The sequence below is a fragment of the Hermetia illucens genome, chromosome 6 (assembly GCF_905115235.1).
Source record: "Hermetia illucens chromosome 6, iHerIll2.2.curated.20191125, whole genome shotgun sequence".
NCBI classification, from domain to species: Eukaryota; Metazoa; Arthropoda; class Insecta; order Diptera; family Stratiomyidae; genus Hermetia; species Hermetia illucens.
In genome coordinates, this window is record NC_051854.1 from 18,531,461 (window position 1) to 18,551,207 (window position 19,747).

Sequence of the window (19,747 nt, forward strand, 5' to 3'; positions counted from 1 at the left end):
CTCAAAATCAATCCGTGTCCGAAGGGGACCGTGGGATTATACCTACAGGGCAGGTGCTCTACTACCCCTAGAACCTTCATGTCCACGCTACTGAAGTCTAGGAAGCAATAAAACGAATGAAATCGGTTAAGCAACAGGAGTTTTGGAAAGCGAAGAGCTCGGACCCAACATTGACTCAGTGAGTTCTTCAATCCGGTTATTGAAAAAGGTAAAACACCATCTGATTTTTGAACGCATTCTTGATAACCGTATTTGCGAGATTGTTTAAATCACTGTGAATCAAACCGGATTTGTCAAGAACTGTGGAATTGCTGGTACAACACACCCCGTGAGAAGCATCGCTCTCTTTACATTGTATTTCTGGATTTAGAGAAGGCGTTTGATAGAGTGCCACTTGAACTCATCTGGTTTGCTGAAAGAGGTTATGATTACGTCCAAAATGAGGACATCCGCTAACGATATTGTGTTGCAATTACTGTGGAAAAATTGTGAAAGGGGCGTTTTTGAAGGTATTGTCATATAATTGGTGCTGACGAGAACTCACTTACTAGATTGACCGGAACAGCGATTGAACACAAGATGACTCCCAATGAACCAAGTTTATCACCTAGAAAAGTGGTGAACTCGATCTAGACGAGTTAACCCCTTTATCAAACGAAACAAAGGCTAGGGAAGAAGAACATGTTAAATGCTACGATCGTTACAAGCAGGCAGGCTACTCCAAGTATACCTGACTAGTGAAAGCATGTACGCTGTTATACAAAATGAATGCAAAGTGGAATCTTATCATCACTACATTGTAGTAGCAGGTGTTACTTAAAGTTTTGTGTTGGATCTTGCATGATGGAATGCTTGTTCTTCACGTGTGGGAGGCGTTACCATTGATGAGTTTTCCAACCCGAAGACGTGGAACTATATGAAACAATTCTTGCCATAAAATCAATGGCTGTGAATGACCGAAAGCGTGTATTATCAAAGGAATGATCCCTATTGATATTTCAACGAACGAGGCACAGTATCGTTACCAGAGAAACAGTGCCAAGGTTTCCGCAGGTTAAAGCGCCAAGGAAGGAGCTACATAGGAGATGGCGGGAATGATGTAATAATTCCGAAAAGGGTCGCTGGGCCCATAACACATTGATCGGTAATATGTATTGATCGATCGAGCGAAGAAACAGATAATTAAATTAACATCTAATGTAGTTCCTTATGAAGCTTGGTGTTTATAGGAAGTATTGCTTCGGATTGGATGAATCCCAAATAGGCCGATACACTCGAGGACCTAGAGCACATCATGTTCAGTTATCTTTCATGGAGATTAGAAGGAGGTTTCAATGTAGTTATCGAATTTCGTAATCTCATGAAGGGGATGCTGAGATTAGAAGCAAATAGGAGTACGACAAACGCAACCATAACCTTTATAGAAAAGAGGCTCCAGGAACTAGCTTGAGCCCGAAAAGTGACTCGATTCCCGTAAAGCAATACTACACTGTGGTCCCGGCGCGAGAGATGGTTTTACTGGGTGTCAGTCCACACACGGTAGTGTCCATCTAAGGTTTTTACTTAATAGCCATAATAATAACAAGTAGTTTTATTGAAAACAATAATTAACAGAAAATATAAATTATTACAAACTAGACCTATGAAAAAAAAATTGACTTGGCTTCATGGTTAGTGTATTCCTTCTAGTGGTGTATAGGTTTTGTACTGGTACAGTTCTGGCCCTCCATAGCCATACAATAGTTTTCCTCTACCATTTTCATCGTAGTAAGGATAGCGATATTTCGGCCTAAAAATAAAATAAATTATCAAACAGGAGTGTCTGCCATGGAATATTATAATTGTGGTTACCTTTCGAAGTATTGGAAATTCGGTGCACGGGGCTGAACTGTCGCCGTTGCACTATGCAGAAGGCATAGTAAAATTGTTACACTCTACAAAAAGATAATGAAAAAATGTCATCAAAAACGCTTAAACTAAAAACTTTAAATTATTCTCAAAATATTGCGGAATGCGTGTATGCGTAACCTTATAACTTATTCATATTTCGTTCTGTATCTAATGCAATCAAAATTCAGATTCGGTTACTCATCATTTAGCGATGCAACGGTTACCCGAATCTATTTGCACATACTAAGTAGCATCTAAATTCCACTGAAGCGATAATTCATGGAAGAAAGAGTTCGATGAAGTCATTTGAGGCAATTTTTGGTGTAAGGTTATTTGCCGTTTTATCTATTTTCTATTGCCCAACTTTGTTGTTTGTTAACTACTCTTTTATTGACTTTTAAACGTCTTCACTTCGGGAACTCCAAAAATTGCTAACAAATTGACCTTCTCAAGATTGCGATACGTGTAAGATTGTGGTACATCAAATTGTTATGGCATCGTGAACTCCCAAATCTTTGGAAAAAGGTTTACATGTAAATTTGAACAGTCATGGGCAGTAGCTGCAAATAAAAGTCGTGTCTTATTAGCCAGACCATTTGTTCAATGATTATCATATGCACTCTTTCGCGTGATCATGATGCAATGATTATGATTAGTGTTAGCATGATAACAGTCGATCATTTAATTGCATCTAAATTTCTGAGCTGCATGCAAGGGTGATTGTAAATAGGAATGCATTCGCTTCTCACGTTGCACATAGGATATGCAGAAATTCGCATTTTGTGAAGTAACATGGTTGCATGTAAGCATAAAAATGCAATTGTTCCTCCTTGTTCTTCTACTCAATGGCAATAAAATGATTTCGTAAGATGTTTGCATCTGAGCGAATTTGCATCCAATTGAGCTGTCACACATGCATATACATAGCATGTGCATCCAGATTATAATAGCTATTTATTGCTTATGGAAGTGAGGTAAGACGTAAGTCATTCCATTGGTTTTTTTCCGAAAAATATTCCACGGTGAGCATATAAATGTTCAATTTTATCGCTACACATTACAGCCATTATTACCTAACAATCTTTTGTAACTTGATAAAGCCAATCTTTATTTTCATTATTTTTATTTTGGAATATTAAAAATGTAATATGAAGGGAAATTTTCAGCGCGATGGCTTAGACCACTTTCGTTAGGTTTTTTGAAATGGTTTTAACATGGTTCTCCTGCATCTAGTTATTAATCTTTAGCAATTCATCATAGATTAGCTATCTATGATATTAGCTTATTATAGTGTGCACATTAAGTTTACAAAGATAAAAGATAAATTCTTGAAGTTTTGTAACAAATTTTTAAAATGGTCGAAACCTACTTTTAACCCCAATAAAGGCTCATTTGCTATCAAGTTTTCTGGGCCTATATCATTTTCTTCATGACTAAAAGCTATAAATTCGTAGATGTGTATGGCGGATGGCAGTAGTTCAATGTTAAGAAAAACGTTTGCATGCTTCAAGCCACGTACACCACCGGAATATGCGTTAAATAACGAGGTTTCAGTAATTATTTCATACATAATCTCCTGCATTTATGTATTCCATTAGAGATACGTGTAATACGTTCAAAAAATTTGAATTGCTTGCACATTAGATGTTAAGCAATGAAAAATTATTTATAGTTAAAATGATATCTTCAATAAAAATGAATTTGGTGCAGAAAATATGGATACGATATAATTAGGAAATTGCCTTATTAAAATATAACCCTTAAACAAAATGGAAGAACCTCTATAGCATTCGTTTTGTTAGGCTGAATTATTGTGACAATGGTTTCCTTTTAAGGTTTTGTGTAAACTTTTGATTGTGGAGGTCACCGTACACCAGTTTCCCTCCGACGACGTTCTGTGGGTTTAGGTTGATTTTCAGAGAGTCTTCCTGAGGAGGAGCTAAGTAAAATCGTGGACAGTGGAACATACCATGCTTCGGGTCCTCAGGTGTGCAAACGCATTCAGGACAAAAGGGAGGGAGGAGCCTGAATTGGTGTAGATACTTCCTGTAACCACCATGTCCTAACAGGAAATGCGTCAGATGGTAGTTAATCTCATCGTGTCGTCGCTGGATGCACTCCTTAATACGGCGAATGAAAGTGTGGGTCCGGCAACCCCTCTGCGAGTCATCCCACCGTTGCTGCTACTTTTAAATCGACTCTCGCCTTGCCGCCTTTCGGTATTCTGCATCCCTTGCAGGTGGATTCATTTTCCCTTTCTCGTACAGGCAGCGTGTTTGCCAGAAGCTCTATCGGGATCATTCTCGCAAAAACGCATGCTACGTCGCCTGGTATTGTTCTGAAGGTGCTGCACACCCTTAGCGCCAGCGGTAAATCATATTTACCCTCCTCCAATTACTCTCACACGCTAGTGTTTCCTTCCAAACTGGTACTGTGCGCTCCGGCCACAAGTAGTCTGCGACTGTATCTTGGGCTTCCAATGTTTGGCATCATCCGCGCTAATGATACGCTGGTATTTGCCGGTTTCTCACAGGCATAGTGCAGGTGCCCCTTGAAATTGATTTTCGCGTCAATCATCACATTCAGGTATTTGATAACTGGTTTCGAAGTGATGATGTGACCACAGCACGAATATTAAACGTATTCCTCTTCCTACGGTTGCTAATCAATACCGCCCAAATCAAGCTGAAGGTCAAGCTGAATCATCTCCAGCCACGCTTTTATGGCGCTAAGGGTTTCGTCAACGTACACTTCAACGTCTTCGGGTTGTTTCGCGACGACAACCATAGTTAGATCATCTGCGAAACCGATTATCGTGGCCCTCTTTGGCACGGAAGGGATAAGGACTCCATTGTACATCACGTTCCACAGGAGAAGACCCAACACTGAGCCCTGTGGTACTCCTGCGGTGACGGTGTACTGCTTGGATCCCTCATCCGTATCGAACCAAAATGTCCTCTCCGAGAGGTAACTGGCTTATCGAAATCCAAATTGTCGCTCCGATAGTCCGTCCTTATATTCAATGATAGGGAGCAGTCAATTGTAGATGACCCTTTCGAGAATCTTTCCTAAAGTGTCGATGAGACAAATCGGGCGGTATGATGATGGATGTTCTGGGTGTTTATTCGACTTCGTTACCAAAACCACTTTTTGCCTCTTTCACCGATCGTGGAAAACTCCTTCTACCATGCATGTTTCAAATACGCTGATAAACCAGTCGGGTCTAGTCCTAACAGCGAGTTTAAGAGCTGTACTGGGAACAGCATATAGACCGGGAACTTTGTTATAACCAATCCTCCGGCAAATTCGCGCAAGTTCCTTCTCAGTTACCGCAGATATGGTGTAGATGTCCAATGCTTGCTTGTGTTGTTTGCGCTCCTCTTTATCCGGGGGGAAGAGCACGATCACGATATCGAGCAGAAGATGCGGACAGGTCAGTTGTGGTGTTCGTCCTCTCATCTTCTCATATATCATATTACTAACAAAGTTATAATAGGTCAAAGATGTCGCTTCTTTGCAAATTCAAGATTGAATGTGGATATTCTCACATAATATATGCATATATTAGGTGCTACGTACTAATGGGACAAATGCACACTCAAATGATATATTATTATAAAAGTAATACACGGAACCTTTCATATCTAAAGCGCCCAGCTTCCGGTTTTCCGACTTGTTTCTTATTAAATATGGTCCTAAGTGCGATTAAAAAGGATGGAGTCACTGTGAATGACCGAGAAACAAATTGGCTTTAGAAGATACGCGTTAAGACGAAATACTAATTCATACAAATAGTTACCTCTTTTCATTTAAAATCATACATTATGTTGCCACGGAGAAGGGCCGGCTTAATAGGAGATGTCTCTTGCAAAATCAGAAGAGCAATATGAACCAAAACATCGATCAAATTCTAAGTCAGAGCGTTACTACCAACCTGAGGGTTGAATGGTACTGCGATTAAGATGTGGTCAAAAATGGCGAACTTTAGATACTAAGTGTTTTCCACTCCTCATCGGACACCACCTTGTCACGGTGGAGGAGCCTGTAACAGTGTGCTCCTACAGTAAGGGGTATCCAAAACACATGAAGATGGAAGCAATGGATTGTAACTCTCCAACTGGTAAGGAGTCCCAGATTTTGAATCCATCTACGACTTTGAGCGATCTAATACCAGTATGTGGAAACAGATGGGAACCTGGGAAGGTTCGAAGCCAACGACAGGGAAAGGTACTGCGGAGAAAGGCAAAGATTCTCGGGAATGAGAATATAAGCATTGCTAGTCCACCAAGTGTGGCAATATCCAGAAAAATGGGATGCAAGAAAGAGGAACTTTCGGAGGAAGGTGAGGACAGGCTAGTAATCCCGTAGATGCAGAAAAGTCTTCAGTTTGCGCGCTTTTCACATTAAACTGCACTTATGTACACAAACAAACAATGAAAAGGTGACAGCTGCCATACAATCCTTTGAACACTTCAAAGCACCTGGCATGTTGGGCATCCAGCGATGCCAAAGGAAGGGGTAAAGCAGTAGAGTAACTTCTATTTTTGGAGGATGTTTTGCTCTGGACTACGTGTCTACCTCTTAGCAGAAGGTTAAAGTAGGCTTTATACCTAAGTCTGGAAAAGATGACTATACAAATCCACTTTAGACAAATCAACTTAACATCATTTTCGCTGAAATGTCTGGAGAGACTGATTGAACATCACAGAACGCTAATGTCGCATCCACTAAATAAAAACCAATACGCTTGCCAGCGTGGAAAGTACTGTGAGTTTGCTCTTCACTCCTTGGTGTTAACAATGGTGGACGCAACTTTGGTGGTGACAACGCGATGGGGGTGTTCGTGGATACTGATGGGGCGTTCGACTGTGCACTTTTCCAAAAGTTCTGTGATACGCCGTAGTGTGGTGGGTTAAGGTAAAATATAAGAATTTTCACTGTAAGTTGGCTTCATTGCAAAGAATTGTATGTCTGAGTATTACCGGTGCCATGAGCGCGATATCTGGCGCACCTCTAAATGGATTGATCAATTTACGCCCTTGCATTTATTTATGTATAGCACTCCAATGAAAGAAGCTCATAGACTAATTCGATTGGACCTAGGGGAAACAATGAGGGGCATAGCGCATTGGTGGAGTAATCAGGAGAACTGCATCCAGTTTTCGCAATGCCTTATGATTTATGGATCCGCATACATCTATTTGGTAGAAGATATGAAGTTATTTTCATAAGTGGAGAAAACTGCTACATCGATGGCTCAAAACGAGAACAAAGTTCTGGGGCTGGAGTCTACCTTTCGAATAATAGCGACAAGTGGGTTTTTCCTTGGAGCCAATATGCAACGTAGGTTCAGGCTGAAATATATGCGATTCTAAGGGCAGCAACCTGGGGCATTAACGAGCGGTGGAAGGGTAGGCGCAAAGCAATGCAGTCGAGCTGCATTGAGGGCATTGAGCAGCCCTTTGACTACTTTAAAAATCTTTCAGGAATGTAGAAACTGATTGACCGGTGGAACTACTCTAGGTACCTCGAGACTGTCGTATAGAAGGAAATGAAATCTCAAACTCCTTAGCAAAAGAGGGATCAACTTTCTCTTGCCAGGACCGGAACTGACTATTGGAGTGTAATAGAATTGGTTAATACTGATATCAAAAACTAGGAGTAAGCTTCCTATAATGCCTGGAGAAAGTATTGTGCCGCCAGTCAAAACACTTTTTCTGTCAGAACCAAACAAACATATTGTAAAGTTTATTCTGTCGAAAAACAGAAAGACTTGCAGAAGTACTTTGGGCAATCCTGTAATGAGAAAGCGGGATCCACGTGAGTGTCCCGCCTACGGGAGCATCAAACATCGTATTTTTGGTGCTGATATGCTCCAGTTGCAGCGGTTAGTATAACAGCCACTAATGGAAATTCCATTATACATAAACGAATTCGGGGCGGGGAAATGGAGTACACTAGAGCATTAGGATCTGAGTGCTCAGATGCTTTGGTCCCCCCCTCCCCTCCGCAAAATGCCACGTATTCCACCAAGGTAAAATCTCACAGGATTTTGACGTCCAAAGCGGAGTCCTTCAGGTTGCATTTTGTCACCGATATTGTTTCTTTTTGTTACTGGTGACGTTGTTATGCTGCTTTGTCCGAAAAAGGTGGATGAGTTCAATAGACGATGAAATATTTCCATTGTAAATCAAAAGCTACAACCTTCCGTCAACACTTGTTTGCGTCGTATAATTGGATTTGTGTTTTAATTTGCGGTCCTCTGGGGATCCTAGCCAGCGTCCCACGTCCTTGGCGTCTAAAAGAGGAACAGGAATGCTCATGAAATTTGTGGGCGAGGGGGGGGGGGTATGCATGACGAAGAGAGAGACGTTCTATAGAGGCACCAGAGGGGTGGTAATGGGAGCCCCTATCGATCTTATTGAGTAATATATTCCTGGACAAGATTGAGAATAATCTACATTCCAAAGACCCGCTCCTAAATATCTGATCGAGGTATGTAGATGAGATTTTCACCATTGTCCACGAAGACAAAGCTGTGGAGATGCTGGAAGTCCTGAATAAGGTACATCGGAACCTAAGATTCACAATGGATATAGAGGACAATAGGGAACTCCCATTTCTTGATTTAAGGATCATTAGAGATATCTAAATTCGAACCACTCCCATTTACATAAAATGGTCCTTTTCTATGCAAAGATCAGCCATTAAAAGATCCGTATGTTAAATTTTAATACCTAAAGACAAGGCAAGAACAAATTATCTTAGATGATCAGGTACTGAGGAAGGGCACAACTTATGCCCGAAATACATATTTACAAATAAATAACTTATTCCGCTTTAGGAAGAAATTAACTATATTTGATTTAGATTCTATATCTTCTTCTTGTACACCGCGATCTTTGCAAAGAACTTAGTACTTTTTTGGAGCGCACGACTTTACTCTGTACGCGGTTTACCACATTTGTAAAAGTGCTTCCGTCCTGTACTTTGCAAATCCTGGCTATTTGCCCGTAGGCCCAGCACTTAAAGCAGCATCACTTGCGTTGCAGGTGATGCAAACGAATTTTATTTTCCCGCTTTGAAGAAGTTGGTAGATCAAACTCCTACCTTGAGATCGCTTACATCTGGGTAATCCCTTTTCCTCCACCTTTTGTTCGTTCGAAAGACAGTCTAGATACCTTATTTAGAAGGTGCATATGCGCTCTAGGTTAGGAATCATTGCTTTTGTATCATACATACAAGGCCTAGGCCGGTTCCTAGAACGTGTTCTTCTTGTCAATCTTCGACCCAAGCTCGATAAGTATACCGTCAGTCCGAGTTCGTCTGATAGATTTGACGTCTACCCTAGATTCTTTAGATTTGTCGTTGTTGGGGATTTCTCGAAGAACTTCCGTGAAAGGTCTCCCTTCATTTAGTTTGATGAGAAGAGACTTTGCTCAAGGTATGTCCGTTCTCTATTTCTTTCATGCTGATGTTTTCGTCGTAGTTGATATTAACTTTGCTACAATGCAGTTCCTGTCGATGCTACTCAACTTACGCTGCTGTTACTGTAGTCTCGCCTTTTTTCTTTTTTGCTTGCTCCGTTTGGTTACATTTTGCGCAACTGGAGGCTGCAATATCGATTTACCTTTCCCTTAGCTCATTTTCGGCAATTTTGCAGAGATTTCGCTGGTGTGTTGCAAGGTCAAGTTGTTTGGTCATCTCTTTAATGACATTTTTGATATCCATAGATATGTTTCACTGGACGAAGGTAGCCTTTATTTTCTATAAGCCCGCCTAGCAGTAGTAGACTTTTGAGTAGTCTTTCTTTCTCTACTCTTGCCTTTCGGATGAGGTCCATCCTCTCCGCTGAGATGACTTGGGTTTTCTGTTCGTCGATCTTCTTTCTAACAAGGAGGGGGGTGGGGTCATGCAGCAGCAAGCTTACCACACCGCATCTCTTTTTTTGGAGCTCGATGGGGTCTCTTCTTTTTGGCCACCAGCACTTTTACCTTCAATGGTGCTACTTTCTCTCTCACTACTTGTTCTCATCTCAACTGGAGTAGTGGGTCTTTTTGTCTTTTCAGGAGGCGACCGTGTCGTAGCTTTGTGTTGTTTGCCAAGCGATTTATAGTAGAATTCCCCAGGCTTTGAGGCAGAGCCAGAGTTTATGTTCACAGCCATATTCAAGCGCTAGTTAGGAGCCCATCTCAATAGAGTCGGCACTACCAACTTAAAGTGTCATAACTTGCTCGTAGCTGCAGCCCTGCCAAGATAATTATCGGGATGGAGGCAGCTGTAATATTAATCTGAGATGCATTTCCACGAGGTGTTTTTTTTTGGACTCGTATCTTACGCAGTTGATATGGAAAATAGATTGTTCTATGTAAATTCATTATGAGCAACTTTCTTTCTTGCTACCGGAAATGAATTAAAAACAAAAATGTTAAAAAACAAGGTAACTGACGGAAGTTATACCATTAGACGTCTAAGATCACTGAATACCAGTGACTGATTAAGTTAAGTAACAAATAGTAAAGGGAGCATTGTCTATGCATAGACCTAAGTACATTAAGTTACAGCATCAAGTTACCATGCGGAACCTAAAGTACTTTGTTCAAAGTTCACTGGCTTAATTACTGTACTATCATAGAGTGATAATTAGGTGCCCAAGGGAAAGGTTGAAAACTAATTGAAAATCGTGCACGCTTTCAAACGAACCCAAAAAATGTATTGTGCCCACCGGCTGAAAAAATATCTAAATATCTTAAGACATAATTCTCTGATGACTGTAGATGGACTTGCACGTATTGTGTAAAGTGAAACGCGGAAAATTCATTGAAACATACACATATTGGCGACATGTGTGAATGCATTGTACGAAAATGAAGAGAAATAACTCCTTCAACATAATAATTGCTTTGCAAACTCGGATGGGATTTGCATATTTATGAAATACACACTTCAAGCAACTAAAAAGTAATTTTCAATTACTTGCAGAGAATACTCATCCACATGAAGACAAACTAGTCTTACATAAGATGATTGACCAATTTATGAGCAATAATTATCCAAAAATGATGGAGTTCCGTTTCGGAAGAGACCCCCAAGCGGGGCCGGCTTATAAGCTCAACCAATCTTTTTCGAACCACTATGAAAAGAATGAAATTCCTTTGTGTAAGTATGAGTGTGCACATTCCAAACTAAATAATGGATAATCGTAACAGTGAAGAATAACACATACGTGACCTTCATCATATCTAATTGACGAAAAAATAAGTACAAACTATGAACTTCCTTCAAGTTCACAGAGATACACTTTCATTGTCGCTCTTTGTATCTTAAGTCGGGTCGGGGGTCTCATACACTGCTTGTTGATGTAGATACTTTTTTGAAAAGTAATTGAAGAGTTAGTGACCTTTAGCTAAGCGGCTCGGTGCCAAAGCGAACCTTGTCCGTTTTCACCGACTTTTCCAACATCGATAACCTTAACTCGATTGGGTAGCCTACTTTTTTCATGTACTCACGTAACGACCGGCTCAGACACTTTTCTTGGCCAGTGTCGACGATTCTTAAGTGTATCTACTGTTATAAACTTTCTATGGATGGTCCTACTTAACTTTGTTCGGCTAAATGGTCGCTAACATATAATAACAGAGTGTATTCTTCAGCCTAACTTACGTGTATTTCCGGTTTTAATATTTTTTAATTTATACTTTTAATTTTTTAGGTTTTGAGTGTGATTCACCGAGCATTATGACCCAATTGTGCGTTTTTCGGCCCAGAAGTTCGTGGCTCGAAAGTGCATGCTACCTAAGATTAATGGTTAGTATCAATATTGATCGTGTCAACACTTACAATTAGGAGGACGACACTACAGATTTTAGCCATTGTTAATCCGAAAAACTAGTTCACTTCCACTATCCGCTTGCGCTTTTGTGCCACTTCCTAAAAAGAGACTTTCAGGTACGCTCTAAGGCTTGGTTACACAGCACTAGTTTTCACGGTGCTCTTACCGTTGCTACAATCTTTTTCGCGGCTCTACAAGAACTGAGGTATGTTTGCGCGGTATATTTTCGCAGCCTCTGGTTTGGTGAAGTGGTTGAGGAGATGGTAGGCAACGTACATTGGCCCCTACCATGGCACCTGAGTTGAATATTACCATCATCGACCAGACCAGCGACTAACCATAATCTTATGGATGTTATCGGCTGTTACGTGGATTTCTCAAGTAAAAGTGAAAGTGCTTACAATTTATGCATTGAGTTTATTATTTTGGCTTCCTATGAGCTCGTTGGTAGCTGGCACGTTTGCGAGTGGAGTTTTCAATTCCACTCAAGTTGAATTTGTAACAATTTTAGCAGCGTTTTGAGTAGTTTCGGAGTTGAGTATATTTCGTGTCGTTAATTTTCACAGATGATTTATGTTTTTTCTTGCAATAAGTTGTTGTGCATGGCACAGGCTCGAATGAGAATGTTAGTTATGTTCCTCATGGTTTACGATCCAATTAGCGCTAGTTACTGTTAGAAGGATGTAAAACAGGAGGGCAAAAGGTCAGCAAAGCCCACTATGACCTTCTTTTATTCAATATGTCTGTTATATAATATGATAGTACCAACGCCGTTCAAGAGGAAATAAAATGCACTAAAGTCGTGATGTTCGAGAAAGATCTAAGCGCCTCAGAAAATAGATGCGGTAGATCCATAGAAACAAGTAACTTTTATTATTATTCAACCAATTAACATATTACGTATGTACCTTATGAGCAGTGATAGGAAAGGGCAAAAAGTGAAGGAATCAAATTTGTGAATGCACACAAATCGAGTTTTTGGGGGTTATAAGGAGATGCAGAGTAATATACAGGTTGTGAGATGGGAAGCAACGACGGTGACATCTTCGTAAAACCACAGACTTCGGGAAAAGTAGCGAAGTTTTTAATTATTCATTTTGGAAGAAAGCAAGCTGCAGGTATGGAAGTTGTGGGGTTAGAGATGACTGGAAAAAAATGAGAAGTGAGGAAATCAGATGGACAATTTTGAACATCGATATCTCTGATAATACGAAGAATTTGAAGGACAAGGGCGGAATCGCCAGTAACCGAGAAAAAGACATGTAGGTATCAGTGGCCGCCCCGAGAAGCCCAATTAACGCTGTGGTGAGTCGTTTTGATGCCACAAACTCCTAAGACCGTGATTGCTGTTATGGGAGTAGGGAGACGGAGTCCAGCCGGCTCAAATCTTCAGAGCCAGCCCGTAGCAATCCCGAAGCAAAGCAGGTCCGCAAAGAATGGTTTACACAGTATCAGTAGCTTGACTCTAGTTGGAGCTGGGCAATCGCAGAGGAAGTGACTGAAGGTTTCCCCTCTTCTCTGCAGCTTCGGCAATGCGAATTGCCGAGCCTGGCGGCATGGTCCCCTATGGGCTAGTGACCAGTGTAGACCGCCGTAATTTTGTACGGTTATAAGCGGGCCAAATCCTCCTTGACTTTGCACAGATGGTAAGCCTTCACCATCTAAGGCTCGCGGCTGCTAAGTAGTGCTAGTAGATTCCGCCCTTGTCAGTCGCCAGCGAGACGCCAACTGTATCCGCCGAAGGACTACCAAGATCAGAGCCTTGCCTGGCCAATCCGTCAGTCCGCACATTCCCCTCTATGTTCCTATGACCCAGAGGAGGGTAACCTTGAGCGTGATACCCAGACGGTCCAGTGCGTTTCTGCACTGGCCCACCAGCTTGGAGGCTATCATCGCTGAGTACAACGCCTTAAAGGCCGCTTAGCTACTAATATCGCCAGTACTTCCGCTTGGAATACACTGGCGAAACCTGGGAGAGGATACGACTCGGATGATGACTCGGATGAGGTGGTATACAGGTTGTAAGGTGTAAATAAGTAGAATTCAAGAGATCGTGAAAAGGAACTGCAGAATGGTATGTATACGATAGATAATCAAAAAATGCCGAGAATAGGAGAAAAGTGGTGTTCGTTTAGGTTCGTTTTCTATGAATTGAATAACGGTTCGAAATGAAAATTTCAATAGAACATAACTTCGTATTGGAATCAGGTTTAACCGTGAATTGTATTTTGTTTAAAAGATACGTTTCTACTTTCAGAAACATACTTGGCTTCTAAAAATATTAATAGTTGCATTTTTTACAACGGTTTTAATGTAAAAATGGAAAAGCCGAAGATTCCGGTGTTAATGAAATTCGAGTTCGACCGTAAAGCCACAACGCCCGACATAGCTCGGAATATTAACGATGTGTTTGGTGCTAACGTTACTTCTCAGATCACAATAATTAGTTGATTCAAATGGCGATTTCAGAGCATCGAACGAGCCACCCGGCCGACTCGAGGCTCAAATGGATAACGATGTGCAGGATTTCACTTCGTGGGGTAGCCCGCATTGCAATGGTACCTCCTCCTTAATGTGTAACCTACCCACTTCCGTCTTCCAATCACAGTGCGCATGAGTGCCATACCTGTGCGTCGACCAAGTTTTTAAGTTAAGATAGTGTCAGAGAAGTATTGACGAAGACTTGGAGCCTTTGAGTAACAATGGAGGTCACTTTCCATGTGCTACTCTATAAGCACCACAGAAAGAACATGTACACAGAACAGTCTCAACTTGATCTTGGTGTTGGGATATCTCGATTTCAGATAAGAAAGCAAAGCAGGATCTAGCGCTGTTAATGCGCTACATGACATTCAGTTCGCGCCTTTGATGCTTCGCTATTAATGCAGATAGGGAGAATGCGACGATTCGCCAGACTGAGAACCTTGGTTTTGTCGGTGTTTCACTTCAGCCCAATTCTACTTGCCTCTTTCCAAATCAAGAGCCATTTAGCCAAGGTTTGTGGCCAGGTGAGAGAGTAAATAAATATCATCAGAGTGGTCGAGGTGTTTGAGGAAAGATTTCATCGTCCATTGAATTCGTACAATTCCTCTGGGCAAGGCAGCAGGGGAGGAGGGAGAAAATAATATCGGTGACAAGATGCAACCTTGGCGAACTCCGCTTTGAACCTCAAAATCCTCAATTTTACCTCGGTGGAACCCGCAACATTTTGCGCCAGCATATGTCGCGCTGGTAACAGCTATTAGTTTCTTCGTAATGTCCCTCCTGCATAAAGCAAGACAGATACATTCCCTGTTTATGCTATCGAAAGCTTTCTCAGCAACCAACCAAACTTTTGAGATGTTCTTTGATGCTTAGGGTTATTTTAGCTATTATCTTTTGCGACAGCACGTAGGTAACCCTGCAATTGTTACATTCAAAACGGGTCCACGGAAACGTTTCAGCTTCCCAAGATTTTCGTACGGGTAGAAGTAGCTGATCTGCAGTTACTACAGATGTAGTGATAAATAACTCTACGGGGAGGTCGTCAAGCCAAACGGTTTTACTATGTTTGAGTGCAATAATGGGCGAAATGGTTTCTCTTCTGCTTGGAGGAAGAGTCCGTATCCGTATGTTATGGTGACTAGTCATTTCATCCACAAGAAGGGGAGCTTCACCAGATGTGATACGGTTAAGAACCGCGGTGAAGTGTTCTTTACACCTCATCAGTGGTTCGACATCGTGGATGAGAAATCGACCGTTGACGTCCTCAACAGGACTATCGAAAGACTTGCGAGCTTTTTGTGATACGCTATAAATTTCTGAAATTATTGCATTTCGCAGCATCTTCCGCTTTCCTGACAAGCGCAATAGTAAACTCTGTTTTATCACGACAAACAGTACGTTGAGCTTGTCACGATTTCGCTCGATATCGGGGTTCGACCTCGTCACGCCCTCATCGCTCGCAGCTGTCAATAGAGCCTTAAACCCCTCCCATTTCCTTCGCCGATCCAGCTTCATGAGGCCTCGAATATTGATTACGGCGGATATTTACTGCAAGTAACTAGACGAAATGTTGCATCTTGTAGGTAAACAACCGAGATTGATCAATCGACCGGTTTCCTTCTTCTTGCACCGCAACGCTTGACCACATCTCGGCAGAGTGATGTGGGTAAAACTACAGAATTTTCAGTTGGGAACTCTCCGTCATTCACCATATTCGCTAGACTTTTCACTCACTGATTAACTTTTTTCAAAATCTTCACCGGCAAAGAGATAAATAAGTTACTATTAAGAGGGTTGAAGTGCGTCGATAACATGGGGTACTTTTTTAGTTTCGTTCAAAATAAACATAAAGAAAAAATATTTGAATTTATTTATTTCATGGGAGATGGCCCAATATTAGGTCGTTGAGGAAATTCTTTCTCTCTCTTCATTATTAAAATTCTAAAAAAACAATTTTTAAATATCATTTCAAAGCGTTTTTCTCCAATCTAATAGTATCACTCGAGAGAGAAGTATCGAAATAAACTATTCTTCCTCTTAAACTCAGTATTACAGAGAACTCGCCCTTATTACCGCCAAAAGGTAATACTAACTCGCAGGAAAATATTAGTCAAGGAAATCTTTGATTAGCTATCACTGAAAAATTCAGCCATACTTCAACAGAAAAATATCAGCTTCATCTTCATGTCATTCGAGGGCAATGAATCAAATACTCACTGAAGGTGACCATAGAATTCGTATTCTGCTGAGTCGTCTCTGCCTTCCGTTGTTCATGACATATGACTAAATGTTGAAAAATTTAGTTTTAGTTGAAGCGCACCACTTTTTTCGTTGACTGGTTTGAAGTCTATGATGTTGCCGGCGAAATGCTTGTGGACGATAAAAACTGTGCTACATTCTCGCGATCCAGACTTTTTTTCGCTTATGAAAATAGTGTGCGCTCTCTGTGGTTCTGAGTGTTGGCCAACTATAAAAGACAATGAACGGCGTGTTGCGGTAATGAAGGTAAGGTTTTGTGTTGGACTAGTGGCGTGACACGTTTTGATCACATTCGAAATGAGGATATCCACGACCTATATGGGGTTGCACCGATTGTGGCGTGATGCGCTGGATGGGGATTTAAAAGCCTCGCGATTGCATCCAAATCAGGCTTTTGATAGAACCAAATGGTGAAACCGATCACGACGAGCCGACCCCGTTTTTTAACAGGACAAAGGCCGAAGAAAAAGAAGAAGTACATTCGACAACCAGATAGCTTACTGAATAATAATTTCCTTTCCCGGACCGCTCAAACATTTATCCTGTATTTTTCGACCTGTCCAATGAATGCACTAAGAGTGTCAGTTTCGAACAGGGAGTGCACGTTCCAGGTTACAATTTTATAGTTTTTTTCCCCGTTGCCGTAGTCAATGTTGTAGTTCCAATTCGATCTGAAGCTCAGTTTCGGGTTGCATGGCACTAATAAACAGTGAACAGCCTATTTTACAGCATCCAAGCTGGGGGGCTTGTTAGCTCATTCCTTTGATCTTCTATTCTCTAAAGTCGAGGTGAGATGATATTTAGTAATAGATCTGTAGGTGATAAATCAACGGTCATTACCCAGGCGTTTGTTGAGAATTGCCAAGTTTGCAACCCCCATGAGACTACCCCCTTATTAGTCTTTAACTTATTAATAATCTGCTAGCGAAGAGTATTCATGAGGTCTTACTCAATGCTATGGATCGGTCTCTTATACAACTATGTAAATTATTTCCCATTAATGTTCGGTGTAACCGCGTCTTAATGCACACGACATTCATGCATATATAGAAGGATACCTACTAACTAGTTTCCACCTCAAAGATCGAAAACTTCGCAAGTGAAGATTCATCGTCAAACACTACATATTTTGCATTTACCTTTTTGCTGGTATAATGTTTTGGTGGTAATGATGCGACTCGAATATAAAGTTGACATTCTTGTTACACCAGGTTTTAATTTTGCGGGATTTGGTGTTGGTTTGTTTATTATTTCCGCCAATTGTGGTAATAGTTGAAATCATCTCTTTGCGCACACGTGCTACAAATACTATGCTTTTATGCAAAAAGTAAACAAAACATTGTTAAAAGCGTCTACCTTTGCTGGAGGTATCATGTTGAAGTGAAAAGTTGCAATGAGGTATGAACAATCATGAAACAGTGATGATTTCACGGTTTTGTTGCCAAAGATGTATTATTTGGTGTCATTATCTTTAAAGTGCCCACAGCGAGTGCCGAAGCACTGAATAGGTAATTCATGATTGTTTTTTCAAAGTAGGTGACGGCGCTTAGTAATTGTTGTTCAAACTATCTATTTTCGATGAATTTTGCATATTTATTGCTGAATAAAATCCTGAACTTTTATGTTACGCTTATGTGATGTTTATTTTCTTGAAAAATTTAGTTTTATATTGTTGATCATAAATTGCCTGTCTATATGCACCAAATAACTTGAACTTCGAAAAAGAAAGTTTCAAATATTATTCTACATTTTATCTTCTATTTAAAGGTTCGGTTTTTGAATTAAAATGAGTTTGATCTCCCAATTCTTACGCTTGATGTAAGGGGAGGGAGCTGCCCTCTTTTACCAATTGTAATTGGAAATATGAAGGACCTCTGCCCTAAACTTGAGGTTGCCACCGAGGTCTATTCCCTCGACCGTTTGTGAGCTCACCTACCTGATGGAATCTACGAAGCTGGAACATCTCATTTAGGTTATACCAAAAATTTGGTCAGAGGAATTATTTTGTGTATTTCTGATTGGTATTTGAATATAGGGATATTCATTATACTAATTAAAATAGCACTAATCCAGGAAATAGGTCGCGTTTTAAAGAAGGCAATACCACACCTACCTTAGACGATAATTTTGAACAACACTTTGTCTATTTATAGAGCGGGAGTGGTTAATAACGAATTTGACTTCACATGGAAAATACTGCGAGCACTATTTGTATTTCTAGAGCACAAGTGCTTGTTAAGCTTGTCAACCACAAGGTTGAGGGTTTGAAGGACTGATAAATCAGAACTATCTAACAGTCCAAATTTAAAGTGAGAGGGTATGGGCCCACGTTGGTTTAGGCAATTTGAAATGCCAAAGTTTTTGTTACAGACTATTTTTATTTGATATGCTTGGTCAACTACTATGGCCAGGGTAGCACAACGGATTACTGGGCATTCAGACCACCATAATTTTTGAGATTACTTTGCAAAAAATATACGAAACTTACAGATAAGCACTTTTATCGGCAATGAAATTTCAGTTTGTCAAAAGCAACGAAGAAAGGATCCTATAAGAAGACCGAAACAGAGGGGCAAATCTATCGAAAATGTATGAACCCTGTTTCATTTTGAACCTATTGGGAGGTATCTGTTAAATGAGAATATGGTCAGTTTGGTATCGACATTCCTTGCCACTGTTCCATCGAATGCTATAGTTGACTATAGTTGGGCATTGTATTGCTATTTAATAGACCGTTTCAATAAACTTTTGATTAAATCATGCCTCCTGCGTTTTTATTTGAATCACTGTTTTTCAGGAAGTCTACTGTCAACGTAGGTGGTGTATCGTCAAGCGTTGGATTTTCTGGTATTCTACGGCAAATCATGTAGTACTTTATCTGGCCAAGGAGTGCTAATGAACGTTCATGTTTTTCTGATTTTGAAAATGGGAGGCTCGTGGTCCAATATTGTTCATCATTAAGGGGTCTTTCTAGTTAAAAGTTCTGACTATTTAAAAAAAAAAATCCCTTAATTTGAATGGAATTATGGTTTAAAATATGTTTTTAAAAAGCGATTTTTTTTAAATTAATTATATATATAGGTATATGAGAAGTAGTGTTTTACGCTCTTCGGCACCAGGGTTTTCTTTGAGCAGCTGCTTCTGTAAAATCTTTTGCGATTCATACTTCTAAATATGAATATATCTTATTTAAATGGTGGGTAGACTGTATATATAAGAAAGTGGCGGTAGAAACTGTTCCCACAGCACGATGTGAGTTTTTGTAACATTTTTGAAGTGATA

The 19,747-nt window shown here is 40.5% G+C and overlaps 1 protein-coding gene across 3 annotated transcripts; it reads right to left on the bottom strand.

The window, feature by feature from the left end:
• Window positions 1–1,573: 1,573 nt before the first annotated feature.
• Window positions 1,574–12,012, bottom strand: LOC119659543. 3 transcript variants are annotated; one of them, XM_038067688.1, is made up of 4 exons: window positions 11,889–12,012; window positions 11,731–11,820; window positions 1,852–1,934; window positions 1,574–1,789 (listed from the first exon to the last, which is right to left on the bottom strand). In XM_038067688.1, exons 2-4 carry the CDS (start codon window positions 11,761–11,763, stop codon window positions 1,672–1,674), a joined length of 234 nt encoding a protein of 77 aa, XP_037923616.1. In that variant the 5' UTR covers window positions 11,764–11,820; window positions 11,889–12,012; the 3' UTR covers window positions 1,574–1,671. The 3 variants fall into 3 exon arrangements, with proteins under 3 accessions (XP_037923616.1, XP_037923617.1, XP_037923618.1); XM_038067689.1 differs by having other exon boundaries at window positions 11,731–11,831; window positions 11,889–12,003; XM_038067690.1 differs by having other exon boundaries at window positions 11,731–11,845; window positions 11,889–11,925.
• Window positions 12,013–19,747: the final 7,735 nt, after the last annotated feature.